This window comes from Poeciliopsis prolifica, unplaced genomic scaffold (assembly GCF_027474105.1).
Source record: "Poeciliopsis prolifica strain line A6 unplaced genomic scaffold, Auburn_PproV2 SCAFFOLD005, whole genome shotgun sequence".
In the NCBI taxonomy this organism is placed as follows: Eukaryota; Metazoa; Chordata; class Actinopteri; order Cyprinodontiformes; family Poeciliidae; genus Poeciliopsis; species Poeciliopsis prolifica.
Genome location: NW_026562380.1, coordinates 6,371,747 through 6,386,673, shown reverse-complemented (window position 1 = coordinate 6,386,673; position 14,927 = coordinate 6,371,747). Strand labels below are relative to the sequence as shown.

Below are 14,927 nucleotides of genomic sequence, written 5' to 3'. Positions count from 1 at the left end.
CAAGACCTTTCACCCTTTTCAACCCAATAACTGAGATTTCAAAACACAGCAATATGTAAGAAAATAATTTCTGAGAGGGCAAAGTTAAATATTTGTCCCTATAAAATTTTATGACAAAGATAATAATTTTCAGCGTCTGTTTGAGTCATAATTTGAAATAAAGGGTTACTCACAGCATATGTTCCCTCCCTCTAAGCGCATGTTGCCACTTCTACTCAATCCACTACATATTTCCCCTATTTCTTACTCAAGTGATTGTGCTATCTCCCATCTCCCTCAGAAGGCACTTGATAGTATGTGATCTTATTTGGCCAGAAAGGCATGCAGTATGAATCGTACAGATGAGGTGAGCTGGACTGTGACTATGCTCAGGGGGACGCAGGAAGTCCTCTTGGAGAGGACAAAGATGAAGGTCAACTCACCCCGACTGTGAGCCGGCTGTCACAAGTGGACAGACAGGAGAATCACCTGAAACCTGAATTGATTTCTTTGAGGGGGAGAGAACGAAATTTCAGATATCTGTTGACCTCACTTGATGGAATATGTCACAGGCTGGATAGAGCCGCAGAAAGAGTTCAGACAGGCAGCAAATGCCACTGCAGGAAAAGATGATCAGTTCCTTTTCAAAAGTGCCATTGATCAGCTCCTTTTACTGACATGTCTGTCAGTTCCAGCTCAATGTAGGCTTAATAACTCTACTTTTAATGAGTACAAAAAGGTTTTTTGTTTTTTATATATATATTACAGTACATTTCCTACTTAACACTTTGGTGTGATCAAAATTCATGCTCAGTACCAAAAGCAAACAGGTCACATTCCACAACCTTATTTTATTATTTTATTTTATTTTTTTAAATGGGTAATTTTAAGATTATTCAGTGAGTGCAAAAAGGAAGTAGTCGACTCTATCAATTTAGGATTATTTTAATCCAACCACCGTGAAATAAAACAATATGCCACAGATTCCATCTTCATCAAACAAGGAGCTTTAAAATTACAAGAGACCAAATTTAAAATACATTGCCAAGATAAATTTGATCAGATCATCAGCCTGCAGATGACATAGTATAGAAAACCATCGCTGACTGTGGAAACTTCTCCCTGGACTTCAAGCAACATGGATTTTGTGCGTTTTCCCTTCTTCAGCAATAACATTTTGTGGATTCCTGTCCATGTGAAGGATGTTGATATTTGTCAAGTCAGTGGTCTTACCCACGATTACCCTACTGACTCAGAGTGAGAAACTGTTTAAAGGATCAGGGAGCCTTTAGAGGTGCTTTGAGTTAATAACCTGATTAGGGTGTTGGTTTGAGTTTCATAGCATTCTCGTTTTGTCAGTCTGAATTTTGGGTATTCTTTATCTGTGAGGCGTAATTATCAAAATTACAAGTGAAGGCTTGGAATAACTCAATGTGTGATGATTCTAGATAATATATGAATTCCTTTCAGACCTGATTCATTTTCAGATCTGATTGCAGTAATATCAACAAATATTTTTCACATTTTTCAAACTTTTGAGATCTAGTAAGATCTTCATGTCATTTATCTTAAAATGATGAAATAGCATTATATCTCTTGTTAATATGGCCAATCTTTCCAACTGCTGTTTTATAATTTATAAATGTTGTCTTTGATGAGCCTTACTCTTATAAAACGACTTGATATAGTTCCTTGGCTTTAGAATAAGCTAACGAACTAAACTATAAATTATTACATTGTGATGAATCAAAAGAAGTTTAGATCCATCAATATTTTATCAACCTTCCAGACCTCTCAGGTCTTCTGGTTCTGGCCTGCTTTGCATCCCCAGAACCAAGAGAGGAGAAGCAGCTTTCAGCATCTATGCTCCAAAAATTTGGAACAAACTTCCAGAAAACTGTAAAACAACGGAAAGCCTGACTTCCTTTAAATCTCAACTAAAAACACACCTGTTTAGAATTGTATTTGAAATGTAATATGTAACAATGTATTGTTTATTCTATGTTGCATGACTTGTGTTTATGATGTAAAGCACTTTGAAATGCCTTGCTGCTGAAATGTGCTATACAAATAAAATTTGATTTGATTTTGATTTGATTTGAATATAATGATAAAGATAAATGATAAATGATTGCTATATAATTTATACAGACACATAAAATGCTATTACTGAAAGAGTGGATGATTGTTGTAATAACTGGAATTATGCAGACCCGCTCATAATAAATAGGTAAATAAATAGGTAATGCGAGGATGCAGCCAAGCATTAACTATATTATTTTATCACTTGAATTAGGCTAATTAGAGTGACAATAAATGCATAATTACATTTGAGTGTAAATTGTAAAAGTTATTTAGCACCGTGTTTTTGCAAGTATAATTAGTTTTTTTTAGCAGGCATGTTTGTGGATTCCTAGAATTTCATTAGAATAACAGCATAAAATAAAATAAGAAATGCTTAAGAAAAGAATTCAGCAAAGCATTGTATATATAACTATTTTATCACCTTAATCATTTTATAATTACATCAGGGATTCTAATTACATCACAGTGTAAATTGAGTAAGTTATTTAGCACCTTGTTTAATAAAGAAATTATCCTTTAGCAAAGTTAGGCTAGTTGCCATCCTCTCCTGCATTTGAGAATGATTAGGCCTCAGGATGCAGCTGATTGACATGTAAATTTAAATTTTTAAAATGTTTTAACATCATTATCCAAATCATAAAAGATTTTCTCACATTTGTTTAGTAAATTTTAACAAATTTTATAAATAGAATACTATCAAGTAGTGGTGGGCTTGTGAAATTAAGTTTATTCTTAATAGGTTTACTCTTAAACAATTATAATTGTTATTGTCATTAAAATAAATTTGTATATAATGATCATCATGAGGGCCACATGCTGTTCAGGCAAAAAAAAATTACTCTTTTATTTCTCATCATTATTGTTTTTTTTTTATGTAATTTCATTAGCCAAGCTTTGCTTTAAAATGAAGCCAAAGACTGTCAGAAGTAATTAAAAGATAAGGTGCAGAGCACAGTGTTCCAATGTTAAGACATTTAGCTTCACCAGAGTATAACATCCTCTCAACATGCACACATCCTGTAGAGACAAACACATTTCATATTGAGGGGATGGCAGAGGTGGTCTCTCACCTGCCAGCAGACCCCCCTCACAGACATCCGCGCTGGAGAGAGACACGTTTTTGTCCTGTGGCGTCAGACTGATGAGATACAGAATGTGACAGGAGCACAGTGGTTGTCAATGTGAATTGCTCATGAACAAGCAAAACATTAGGATGGACTAAGCTGAGGTGTTCATTTTTTGCAGAAATCGGAGAAGGGGCTCAACATAGTCTGTAAATCTTCTCCTGAATTCTTTTTTTTTTTTTTGCAGGGACAATAAGCCAAACCTCAGGAAATATTTTGAACACCAGCGCATCTTGCTGACTTGCTGCGGTTGGTTTGTTTGAGTTCCAGGCATATTGTAAACAGCACACCATGTAATTTTTTACCAAAACACCAGTGTGATAAACTGATTTATTTAATCTGTAATGTGTCATTCATGGAGATCCTGGGAGAAATACGTAGGTTAGCAGTATTTTTATATTTTTTTTACTGTCATTTTAATAAACTACTTTGACTGTTTAACACATACGTTCCAACATAGTTTACAGACAGGATTAGAAGAAAAAAAATTATGCCACTCAACAAACCTAATGACTACAGAGGAAAAAAAAAAAAACTCTTGGTCTGCTGAGGATGTTGTGTAATTTTATAGCTGGTATAACAAGTTTCTGTGTTGGTATAATGAGTGCAGATGGGGAGTTTTAATGACAAACTGACACTCTGAGTGCTGCTGCAGCTACTCCACCCTCCAGCTGCAAGGATGGGAAGCATAAAAAAAAGAGCAGATTAGAGGAGAATAGTGGATCAACTTCATCAGTTAATTAAACTCTATTGCAGCTTGATGAGCAATTAATCAAAGCAGCGTGCCGAGTGTCAGGCAGGGCTGAGCTGTTCGGGCGCGGTGTGTGTGCTCTGCGCAGTATGTTCCTGGGAGGGCAGCCCTGTGGGGACCAGCACTTACCAAGTGAGCAGCCCTAAAATTGAGCAGGGTGTAATGGCTGGGCTTATGTTAGCATCTATCAATCACTCCCTGACATAAGCCAACACCCCAATTGTGCTCCTGGACTCGGCTCGTCTTAGTTCTAAAATTAACATTGAACTAGGTGTCTAAGTCGACCTCTTTTCAGTACACGTCGAAATGTATCAGATTGATATTTCTAAAAACTATTTATACAGATCACAGCTCAGATAACAGAAGCAACAACAAATTGAGTTTTGTTTACTACATTTGTTGCATCCCAAGAATTTCGGTATTTGCATTTTTATCCAAGTTATTTTATTTTATTTTTTTACTTGGGTATGACTAAATTAAATCCTACCAATATAGTTAATGGAAAGATATGGAGCTAAATGCTGAAAGAAACACAGCCCCGTGCATACAGTTGGACATTCAAAGATCTTAATTATTTTGAGAATCGGTGGCAAGACTTTGAAAATTGATGTTCACAGACACTCCTCTGCAAAAATAAAGCTTTGCAAAGAAGAGAAGTCAACATTTTGACGTATAAATCCAAAAAAAGACCTCCAAAATATCAAAAGACTTGAAGTTCTTACTGAAAAGATTGACTCGGAAGGTGAATATAATGCAATGTTTTCATTTATTAAAAGAACTGAAAGATATGTTGAGCTACAAACAAAATTTCTTTAAAATATATTTTAAAGAAATTTGATTTTCCCATGAGAAAATGTATAAAAGTTCAGGGGGCAAATATACTTTTGTCTATTGGATTTTAATTTCTTCAATCTGATCGCTACATGCCTTTCTACTGTCTTTCATCTACCTCCTCATCTCTTTCTACACCACCGCTGAGGTGCTCTTTATGCTTTGAAAATTCAAGTTGGCAGTTTGTGACTAAATGCAGTAAATTTATTAACAAGACCGCAGGGAACATTAAAAGTCAATTGAAGGAGGCTATTAAAAGCAGGATTTTAATTGGGTTAGTGCCTCGGCTGAAACTTTTTTTTTTTTACCCTGTCTCTTTTTCTAAGAGCGATAGTCATAAAAAAAAGTTCAGAATTAATGCATTGAGTATGCGCTACTCCTGAAAGAAAGTCCCATTTTAAAATCGCAAAGGCTTGTTTCATGTTTTCTATGCCATTATCCAAGACTTTAAAATTCAAGAAATTGTGTGAAAATCAGCCAAGCTATAAAGTCTGATGATACCATATGATTGTGGAATCTGCTGTACTCCTACTGAGAAGCTCGTTTATCAATGTTTCATGGTGGAAAAGTACGTCTCTTTGAATGGCATAGTTTAACAAGATTTTACACACTATACAAGTGTCTGCAGTTTATCCCTTGGTCAGGTCTGAAAAGCTGACTATAGCTGTTGTATCTGTTTGCTTCTCCATGTTAGCAGGTCGATGTTAGGGCCTGCAAGCAGTGAGTAAATTATGTTAGCACTGTAGCTTTACTGGATCAGATTATATAATCTGTTGAAATTACATTACACACCATAGTATTGTCCTAGTTTTGGTAACATGGTGTGACACATTACAAATGGCTTTAATTGCGGTGTGGCTGCTGGCAGTTCTGACATACTCAACTCTTCTTTGTACTTCAAGGCGCCGGGGTCTCAGAGCATGCATACTCATGTTTGTTTAGTGGCGGACTCAGAAAAGGAGTCGGTCTGTGCACATGAGAGAGTTGGAAAGAGAGATGGTGAGGCGGCAGCATATTGGTTGTGCTGACTGGATAATGACATGCAAAGTGCTGCGCCGCTATACTAGGCTGAGCCTCCGACCAGATGCTGCTTTCACTGCAGCTCATAAGCAGAGAGAGCAGTCGGCTGCACCGACATACGCACTTGTCTTCATTGGATTAAACAGGAGGATTGAGGGACTTCGATCATGTACTGTAAAAGGAGCTTATTAAAGCTAATACTAATCATGTGAAGGAGACTGTGGATAAGATGAGTTCTAAACCTCTGAGGTATTTTTGTATTATTTCTTCATAGTCGGAGTTCATGCAGCTTGTGTAGTAAAGGTGCCTAAAAGGGCCTAAAAAACTTTACAGATTGAAATGTGCCTTATGAAGACAGAGTTAAGAGGATTATTCATGTTTGTAGAGAATAAAGAGTGCCAGATGGCAACTGTACACAACGGGGCTTAGTAGGTAAAGTTAACATTAGCTGAGTAATTCACTTAATTTTGTCAATTAAATATATATATATATATATATATATATATATATATATATATATTATATATACACAGCATAATACATAAAGTAATGAATCTCATTGTGTAAAATCTGGGACGGCCCATTAAATATTCAGTTCATTGTTAATAAATGTTCTCATAACAATGTCTAATCTTCTTCTCTCTGAAATACAAAGTGATTTAATTGCACCAGATAAAAAAATAGCCTTGTTTTACATATGAAACAAAATATATCAACACACATCTCTTTTGGCGAAGAATAAAATCAGGACACCTTACCACCAATAGTTTTTCTTACATTCCTAGGCTCAGATTATTTCAGTGAGATGCTTCTTGTTGCCATTTTCCAGCCGTTGACATCGGTCAGTGGAAAATTTGCTCCCTTTCTCACAGACGTACGCAATTGGGCATAAATTTAATTTACAATGAATTTCACAGCATGTCAGCAACATCCAAACCTGGGTTCTGTGAGTCTTCCTATGACTTCCCGATGTTTAATTTGCAGAAAAGTTTTGATAAATTTACTGATTTGGGTCTTTGTCATGTTGCAGGATTCTATTCTTAAGTTTTTCTTTCTAAATTGTCCTAGTTGTAAGAATGTGGGTAGGGTCTGTGGCAGTTGCTCGCCCAATGATAGCTGGAAGCAGTCTGTGATCCGATAAGAACAAGCAGGTGTAGAAAACGAAGAGATGGATCTCACCTGTTTGTCAAGCACTGTCTGACATACGATTGACGGTGGATTCATTGCTGGTGAGCTTGTTTTTTAGTTTTTTCAGACTTCTGTTTATCAGGGGATCCCTTTCAATTTCCGATTGCTTTAGAAGGCCAACCCTGGGCATGTTGGCAGTTGTTTTGAATTCCCTCCATTTCAGTACTTTGCAATGAATGATTTCAAATTCTTTTGAGATCAAACCCCTTCCTGGCCACAGACTTCTTTCTGAATGCCTCAGACACTGCTTTAAAATGTCCACAGTATTCAGCCTTACATCAACATTCAAGACATGAAAACATGAAATCTAGTGTTAAAAACAAATCTTCAAAGCTATGAACAGTCATATTCTAGTAATGTTCACCTGATGTGGTACATCTATTTGTAATTTTAGTTATTTTAGGTGGGAATAAAAATGGTACTGATATATAATACTTCTTCAAAGAAATGCATTTTTTGTGACTTTAACAGAAAGCTCAGTGTGACATACACACACACACACTTGGATAACATCATGCAATGCATATGCAATGGAAAAACAAATTGTGATAAATGCTATTCACACAGAAAATACGGTGCTATATATGACACTTCAAGAGGAGACTTTTTGAAACAATGGGATCACAGTTAGCAGTAAACAAAAATAAAACTCAGTTACTTTCCACAAACCAAACTGAGCTATAAAATGCTCTAAAAGCTCTAAAAGCAATGCAGTTCTTGTCATACAGGAAATAAATGAATCTCTCATCGATGGCATAAAAGCATTATGTTGTTTCCAACATCAGCTCACTTTCGACCTTTCATAGTGTCACTATATTTTCGTCTCATGAAACAAAAAGATTAAGAATTATATGTTGGGGAAAACTCAAAATCCCCAACTGTTTCTATATGTATACATGTTTTTTGGGGGTTTGTTTGTTTTAATTTACAAATTAATGTTTCACAAATTACAAGTTGTATTTGAAAAATCCAAATATGTTTTGATATAGTTTGTAACATCTTTGTGCGCAGTGACAGTACATCATTGCTAACTCTTCTTGTTGTCTGTGCTCTTCTCCTTTCAGGAAAAAGGAAACATTGCTGTAGTATTTAATGTGGGAACAGATGACATAAACATCGAGGAGACATCAAAGTTTGTAAATGATGGAAAGTACCATATAGTGAAGTTTACAAGGAGTGGCGGTAATGCCACTCTGCAGGTGGATGACCTGCCAGTCATTGAGCGCTACCCCACAGGTGAGTCCCACTGCTTTGCCTACAATTGCATCTGCTGCTGCCTATAGGAGATAAAATGACCTAGATGTTATCAAGCTAGCTATTAAAGACTTATCTGTTAGGATGTCTATATGTTAACCTGGCATGGGCTTTAATTGCTGTTTATGTTTAAGTTTTCAGTAACTGTTAGGAATCCCACTAGTGTTGCTGAGTTTTATTACTAGATAATGATCAAGAGAAGGCTGTTAAATAACCTTCAGAAAATGACACAAAGCTGAAGTTGCGTTTTCCTATTTAAAAGCCTTAAGTAATAAACGGTCTCAAAGGACAGTCAACCACACCGTCTGTATGTCCGTGTTACGCTGTTTTAATTTACCTACTCTCTAAGGGGCTTTGATCAATAGAATGTTCCCTGACAAATTACCACTTTTATTGTAACTGTGTGCTGTATATTTATTTCTTCATCAATATAGTTGATTGATTTATTAATTGATGAATGGCATTGTGTTGGACAAGCCTATACTAACAGTCAAAGTAGATGTAGTGCTTATGGAGAATTAAACACCAGGTTGATGATTGGCTACCTTTAACAGCTAGTTTAGGCATAGAAATGCACTTTTCCATTCATCATTTTGACAGCATAAACCACAATTACCCACGCAAAAACCAAGCTGTGTTAATTTTCTTAGTCATTAGTGCTGCTAATAATTTCATTTGTGTAGCACTTTTTATAAACACACTTTACATGACAGCAGAAGATAAATGCAGTAATTGCAGCCCTGTGTAATGGCTGGGAAGTAACTGGAAAAAGAAAAGTAGGCTTAAAATAGTAGAAATGTAGATCCCAACCGTCAACAACTCAACCTTTTAGAAATTTGCCATGTTTTTCAGGAAAGGCAACTTTGTGCCACTATTTTTAAGGTGAAAAATATGCAGTAGTCTACTGGTGAGCCACTAAAACTCAGCAACACTGCTATGTTTCTGTAAAGTATTAAAATGTCAGTTATTCAAATTTTGATGCTACTGTTTGTGTTGTTGAAACTCTTAACTTCTTTACCTGATGTAAGGCTTTGACAAAAGCTACTGAGTGTAAAGACATGTCAAAGTGACAGATGCAAATCCAAATCTGAGTTCTGCTGTAGGTACAAGCTATGGTTCCAGAAAAGCAAAAGTTGCATGATCACATTTGTTAAGATGTGAGAAACCACAACATGTGTACGCCACAAAACACACAGACTAAATAACCTGTTTCTTTCATGTCTTCATAACCTTAGTGACCTTTCTGTGGAGAATTGTGCATTCAACTAAATGATAGATGGTCTTATGACTGCAACCCAAACCTCACAGTTTGCCTGAGGTGAAAAAGTGAAACGGAAAGCTTTTGACGTGGTCGTGACAGGATGTGAAGCAGATTTAAACGCGGTCATGCTCCCATCTCTGCATTTAAAGATGCGTGCTGTAAGGTGGCTCCTGTGGTTAGCGCTGTTGCCTCACAGCTAGAAGGTTGCCAGTTTAAATCTTGACTGGAATCATTTTCAGAGCAGATTGCACTTTTTTTTCCTGTGCATAGATTCCCTCTAGGTAAACCAGCTTCCTCACGCAGGTCCAAAAACAAGCATGTTAGGTTAATAATGACTCGCAACTGGAAGTGAGTGTCAGTGCATGCATGCATCTAACTCCTAAAATGTGCTGGTGACCTGTCAAGAGTGCAATTGCATTATTTTAAACCATAGCAGATTTAAGAGAGCATAGAAAACAGATTATGTTGATACTACAGTCAAAATAATTTAAGTTTAATTTAGCTTATGATAGTTCCTTTAGTTGTTTAAAACAGCAGTAAAAGTTTGTCGAAAAGTTAACAAATCCCTGGAGCAGTGAAATGCTGACAGACAGATAGAACATCTGATTTAATCAAGTAAACGTTATCAAACTCTGAATTTTTAAACAAACTGTTTTTTATTATGCCCCACAAATGGCAGCCTGTTGGAAAGTGAAAGAGTTGACTCCACTTCTGGAATTGAACTGGAATTGGGCAAAACAAGGCAATAGATTTTTTTTCACAAAAGTCAAATGATTTCCTATGTTAATATTTCTTTTGCTGCAATTAATGTTCACCTGGTTGCCACCCACCAATACAGGGTAAATATTCTATATCTTTGATAAATATTTGAAAGATTCTATCGACACAAAATTTAGAAATATATTTGTAATGTCAAGGGTGGAACAATCCGGGTCTGTTACAGAATCCAGTCTCCAATTACATACTTCTATCTAGTGCATTGGTGTCACTGGAACAAAGTTACAACAATGCTCTCTTGTGAAAATGTAGACAGATAATATTTACTAACCGTGTTGTAGTCCATCATTAAAAATGTGCTATAAAACTACAATTGATGTCTTCTCTTAGCCTTCCCACCAGTTGAGGATTTCTTCATTTTTCTATGAATTGCATCTGATAAGGCATCAGTCTGATGCAGGTGAAGTAACTATAATTAATAACTTCACAAAACATCACTGCTGTTTCCCAGCTGTTCATTTCAGCTGTAATTTGACTGATTTAGGGTAAAAGTAGGTAAATGTGGACAAAAAAAGACAGCGACTATCTATTGCTTTCAAACCTGTCACAGCTTATCTGCCCAACATTTGACTAATGTAAATTCTCATCAATGGATTCTGAAGGGTGGATACTATGTACATAAATCATCTCATGGCAAGTGATAGATTTTAAATGCTGCTGGAAAAAATTATCAACCTCATTCCCACCAATCACACTTCAGTGACAATGCCAAGTCCGGCTACATTATTAGGCCTGTAGCAAACTAATTACATCTAATCACAATTACAGCGTGGTCCTCCCCCCTTTCCCAGCATACAAAGTCATTATAATCTCAGCTCGCCTGTTGTTTGATTAGCATCCATGTATTGCTCTAACACACTCATAATAGCAACCCTCTGTCCTTCTTAGGCCACTCACGGATCATCAGTGATTATAATAAATCTGGACAAGAAAGATAAAAATGATGGCTGGAAAGTGAGAAGGAGAGAGGAGGAGTTTGAACTTGGGGCTGATGTGATACCACTCTGAAAGCAAGGAAATAATTGCTTTTGCAGACCCACAACTACTGTCCTCATAACCTCATTAAAAAGTCTCATACTGGATGCTTAAAGGCCATTAAAAGTCTTTAGGACAATTATGAAAATCTGAAATGCTAGCTTTGCGTTCAGACACATAAATAGTCTCCTGTTTGTTGTAGTTTAGGTCGATCTTTCTTTTTTTCTGTACATAATTGTGCAGCAAAGAAAAAAAATCAGTTGCTTCTCCGGAGCTTTGGCCGTAGACGTAATACCATCACAATTGTGCTGCCAAACCCAGAGGGTACAATGCAGTGTCCTATTGAAGCATCCAATGAACACGCACTGCACACAAAGATAATGGAGAAGTCCCTGGCCTTATTCTTTTACTGTTATCAGAGCTTGGTGCACTTACAGTGCTCTCTGTCTCTTCCTCTCCTTAGCTCGCACTTCTTTCTTCTTTTTTCTGCCCTTTTTACCTTTGTCTGGCCACCCCCCATGTCGATCCCACCCACTGTTTTTCAACAGTGTGGTCTGGTGTCTCCTCCGACATAAGAGGTGTGAGATTTATTCATCAAAACTCCCGCCTATCTCTGCTCATTTTCTTCCTTAGTCTAAAAAGTCAGCCTTTCCATTTTGTCATAGAAGTCATAACACAGCATGCCTAAGAAGTGTTCAGCGGCTATCGCAGTCAGACAATGAAATGGAGTAAAATAGGGGGATGACTTTCCTTTTTTTTTTTTTTTAGCTGTGTCCTCCTAAAATTTTTACTATAGCTTAACTTTGCCACCCTTATAAAATTTTTATAGGAGCTACAATGAGAGCAAATCTTTCATAATGTTCATTGTTGGTTTTAAATATTTGTTAACTTAGAATAATCAGGTTCTGGTGTGAGCACACTACCTCAGTATTTTAACTAAAAGTGGACAAATGCATTCCAGGTTTAAAAAACCCAGAATATTAGCTTTTAATTTAGCACCATCCAGAGGCTTCAGTTTAGCTAGCATCCATCCATTCTGTGCTGTACCACAGTACAGAAAAAAAAAACAAAAAAAAAACAAAGAAACAACAATTTAGAGATTTGTGTAGGTTTCTCCTATTTAATTGCCCTCATAAACATCATCTCATAAACAATCTGAGTGTTGGAATATCTACCCATTTTTACATGGTGAGAATCTGAGAGCTTGTTATGAGATAAAGTTGCTGTCTTATCTGACCACTCCATTAATGAAAAAAAAACAAAAACAAGTGGATAAGGGCATGGTGGGTCGGGTGGGACAGCTCAGCTGAATCGCTGCTGCCTGGCAGTGGAGATAAGACAGGCTGTCCCACACCAACCCAAATCACAGCTTAACAGCACTCACAGGCTCTGCTCGCAGACACGATGAATGGGCAGCAACAAAGCCCAGGGGATAGCATTGTTTAACACCCCATGGTTCTGCAGTGGGGATCAATACATGATCAGACCTTGATTATATCCACACTTAATTAACCTCAGTATAGAGACAGACCGAGCCTGCCATTGGATGCAGAGCCAGAAAGATAAGCTCTTTAAAATTGGTGCATATTTTTGCTCAGACGTGAAGGATTCTGGCACAATAGCAAGCTTTCTCTGAGCGTATGTATGTGTGTTAACTTTATAGAGCATTTGCCTATATGCACCTGGCAGCACCCAAGATTTTCTCATTAGTGTTTTACATTCCTAATTAAAAGAAAAAAACTTGTAATCTTTTCTTCATAATTTTATTTGCACTTTGTAGCTGCACAGAGAACCTGCTATTTTGAATTTTAACTACTTTAACAAATTAAACCACCATTTGTATTCCCAAATTTACACTGATTAATGATGAAAGTTTCAGGGAAAATGTCTTGAAATTCAATGTGTCTCGTTTCGGCTCTAAATTTATATGTCCTCACCGTCCTTTCATCAGCTGTAGGCTAGCATTTCTCCGAAGCACCAATCTGCTCCTGACCTCTCCTCAGATGAGGTGATGCAGTGGCAGGAAATGGAGAGGTGACATAACTAACACCCCATGACTGGCAAATGGAGGTGACAGGAATTAACAAATTCCATGAATGTTCCATTCTAACAGCAATCAAGGATTATTCATCATTTTGTCTCATTGAAAATACCGAGGCACAGCTGTGTTTGGCTGCGTAAACATTTGCCCCCAACAAATGCACTATTTACTCACGTTGGATCGTGCAAGCTATAATCTGTGCCGAAAACTCTTGGGGAAACAATTTACCACACTTTAGTGAGTGAAGGAAATTTAATAGGTGCTCTTTCAAACTGTGTGCTGTTGAATTTAAAGAGGGTTCTTTATATAAGGCAAAATGGCTTCATAGGAACATAGTGTAAATGAATGAAGTCTGTTACTTCAAGAATATAGAAAGGTTTACATTTTATTAAATATGCGCCAAATGAAATGTTTCCTCTTGATTGTGTTTATATTAAAAATCACAACCATTGTTATTCTTTAAACTTCATTTATGTGATATTAAATCCCTCTGGAACCAAACATTTGCAGGATGTGTTTCATCACGGTTTGCATTAATAGTTGCATTCATACTGTTGAAATAAAACATCAAATAAACAGCTGATAGATGATTTCATACTGCTTTATAAATATTTTTAAAAGCTACAACAAGCAATTCCTTAAGGCTCTGAGTCAATTTGCCACTCTGTCTCTTTAGACTTTATTTCTCTTAGGAAACAATTTTGAGGAATGATACAGGTTGATATAATAAAAATACCTAAATTCTACTTATATTTCAGGCCACTTGTAAATTATTTCCAATGATGGTAGTTCTGATAAATTTTTGATAAATAGTTGACAGTGAGATTATTCACTGTAGTAAAAAAAAATTATGTTTCAGTAAACTTGTGTGTATTATTAAGAAATGCCTTATATCTCATAGTCTTAAGGGACACATTTATTGTGACCCCACAAGTTCTCATTGCAGTACTGACCCTGTTTGCACTTTTATGTTTTTTTTTTTTCTTTTAATGTGTCATTTTGTAAATTGACGGTCTGACGGTACTGTCCCAACATGACATAGTCCATGCTCCTCCATGCTAAGACTGCAGGATGCTTAAAAACATCTCTAAGTATTACAAAAGACATTTGGAAGACCAAAACTTTAAAGGTACAAAGAGAGAAAATCGCCATTTTTTAATCTGTAACAATTGCTCCAATATAATAATTATTTCTGAACCAATGACTACACTTTTATCTTAAAGTGTAACCTTATCTTAGGTGAGGACCCATTATTTCAGTGTTTTTAAATAAATAAAACAGATTTATGTATCCTTTGCAGTCGAGATCTAAAAACAAATGAGCGAAATGCATAATTAGTGTGTTTCGGATCCAATCACCTTCTGTAACAGAAATGATAGTTAAGAAAAAGTAATTATGCTGAAGGAACAGTCTAAAAAGCAACTAAATGAGTTTTTTTATGGCAGGCTCACTGGGCTTCATCCATGTTTCTTTTTTATGAACAGAAAAATGGGCATTGTTTAGCAATGTTGTTTTCACATTAGCTAATGAAGTAAAATTAAACACCCTAGATTCTTGTGTGGCTTTCAGAGTGCAGAACAGTTCTTGCTGAATTGTTGCTGAGGTGAAAGTGCTCCACTAAATCTCACTCACAGACCATTG

The 14,927-nt window shown here is 36.4% G+C and overlaps 1 protein-coding gene across 20 annotated transcripts in view; it reads left to right on the top strand.

The window, feature by feature from the left end:
* LOC129359565 (neurexin-1a) overlaps nucleotides 1-14,927 on the top strand; it is a 245,119-nt gene that overhangs the window by 191,063 nt on the left and 39,129 nt on the right. For all 20 annotated transcript variants that reach the window (XM_055029224.1, XM_055029228.1, XM_055029225.1 and 17 more), the window contains one exon: nucleotides 8,043-8,214. In XM_055029224.1, the coding sequence (XP_054885199.1) occupies nucleotides 8,043-8,214 (172 nt within the window). The remainder of the gene's footprint in view (nucleotides 1-8,042; nucleotides 8,215-14,927) is intronic.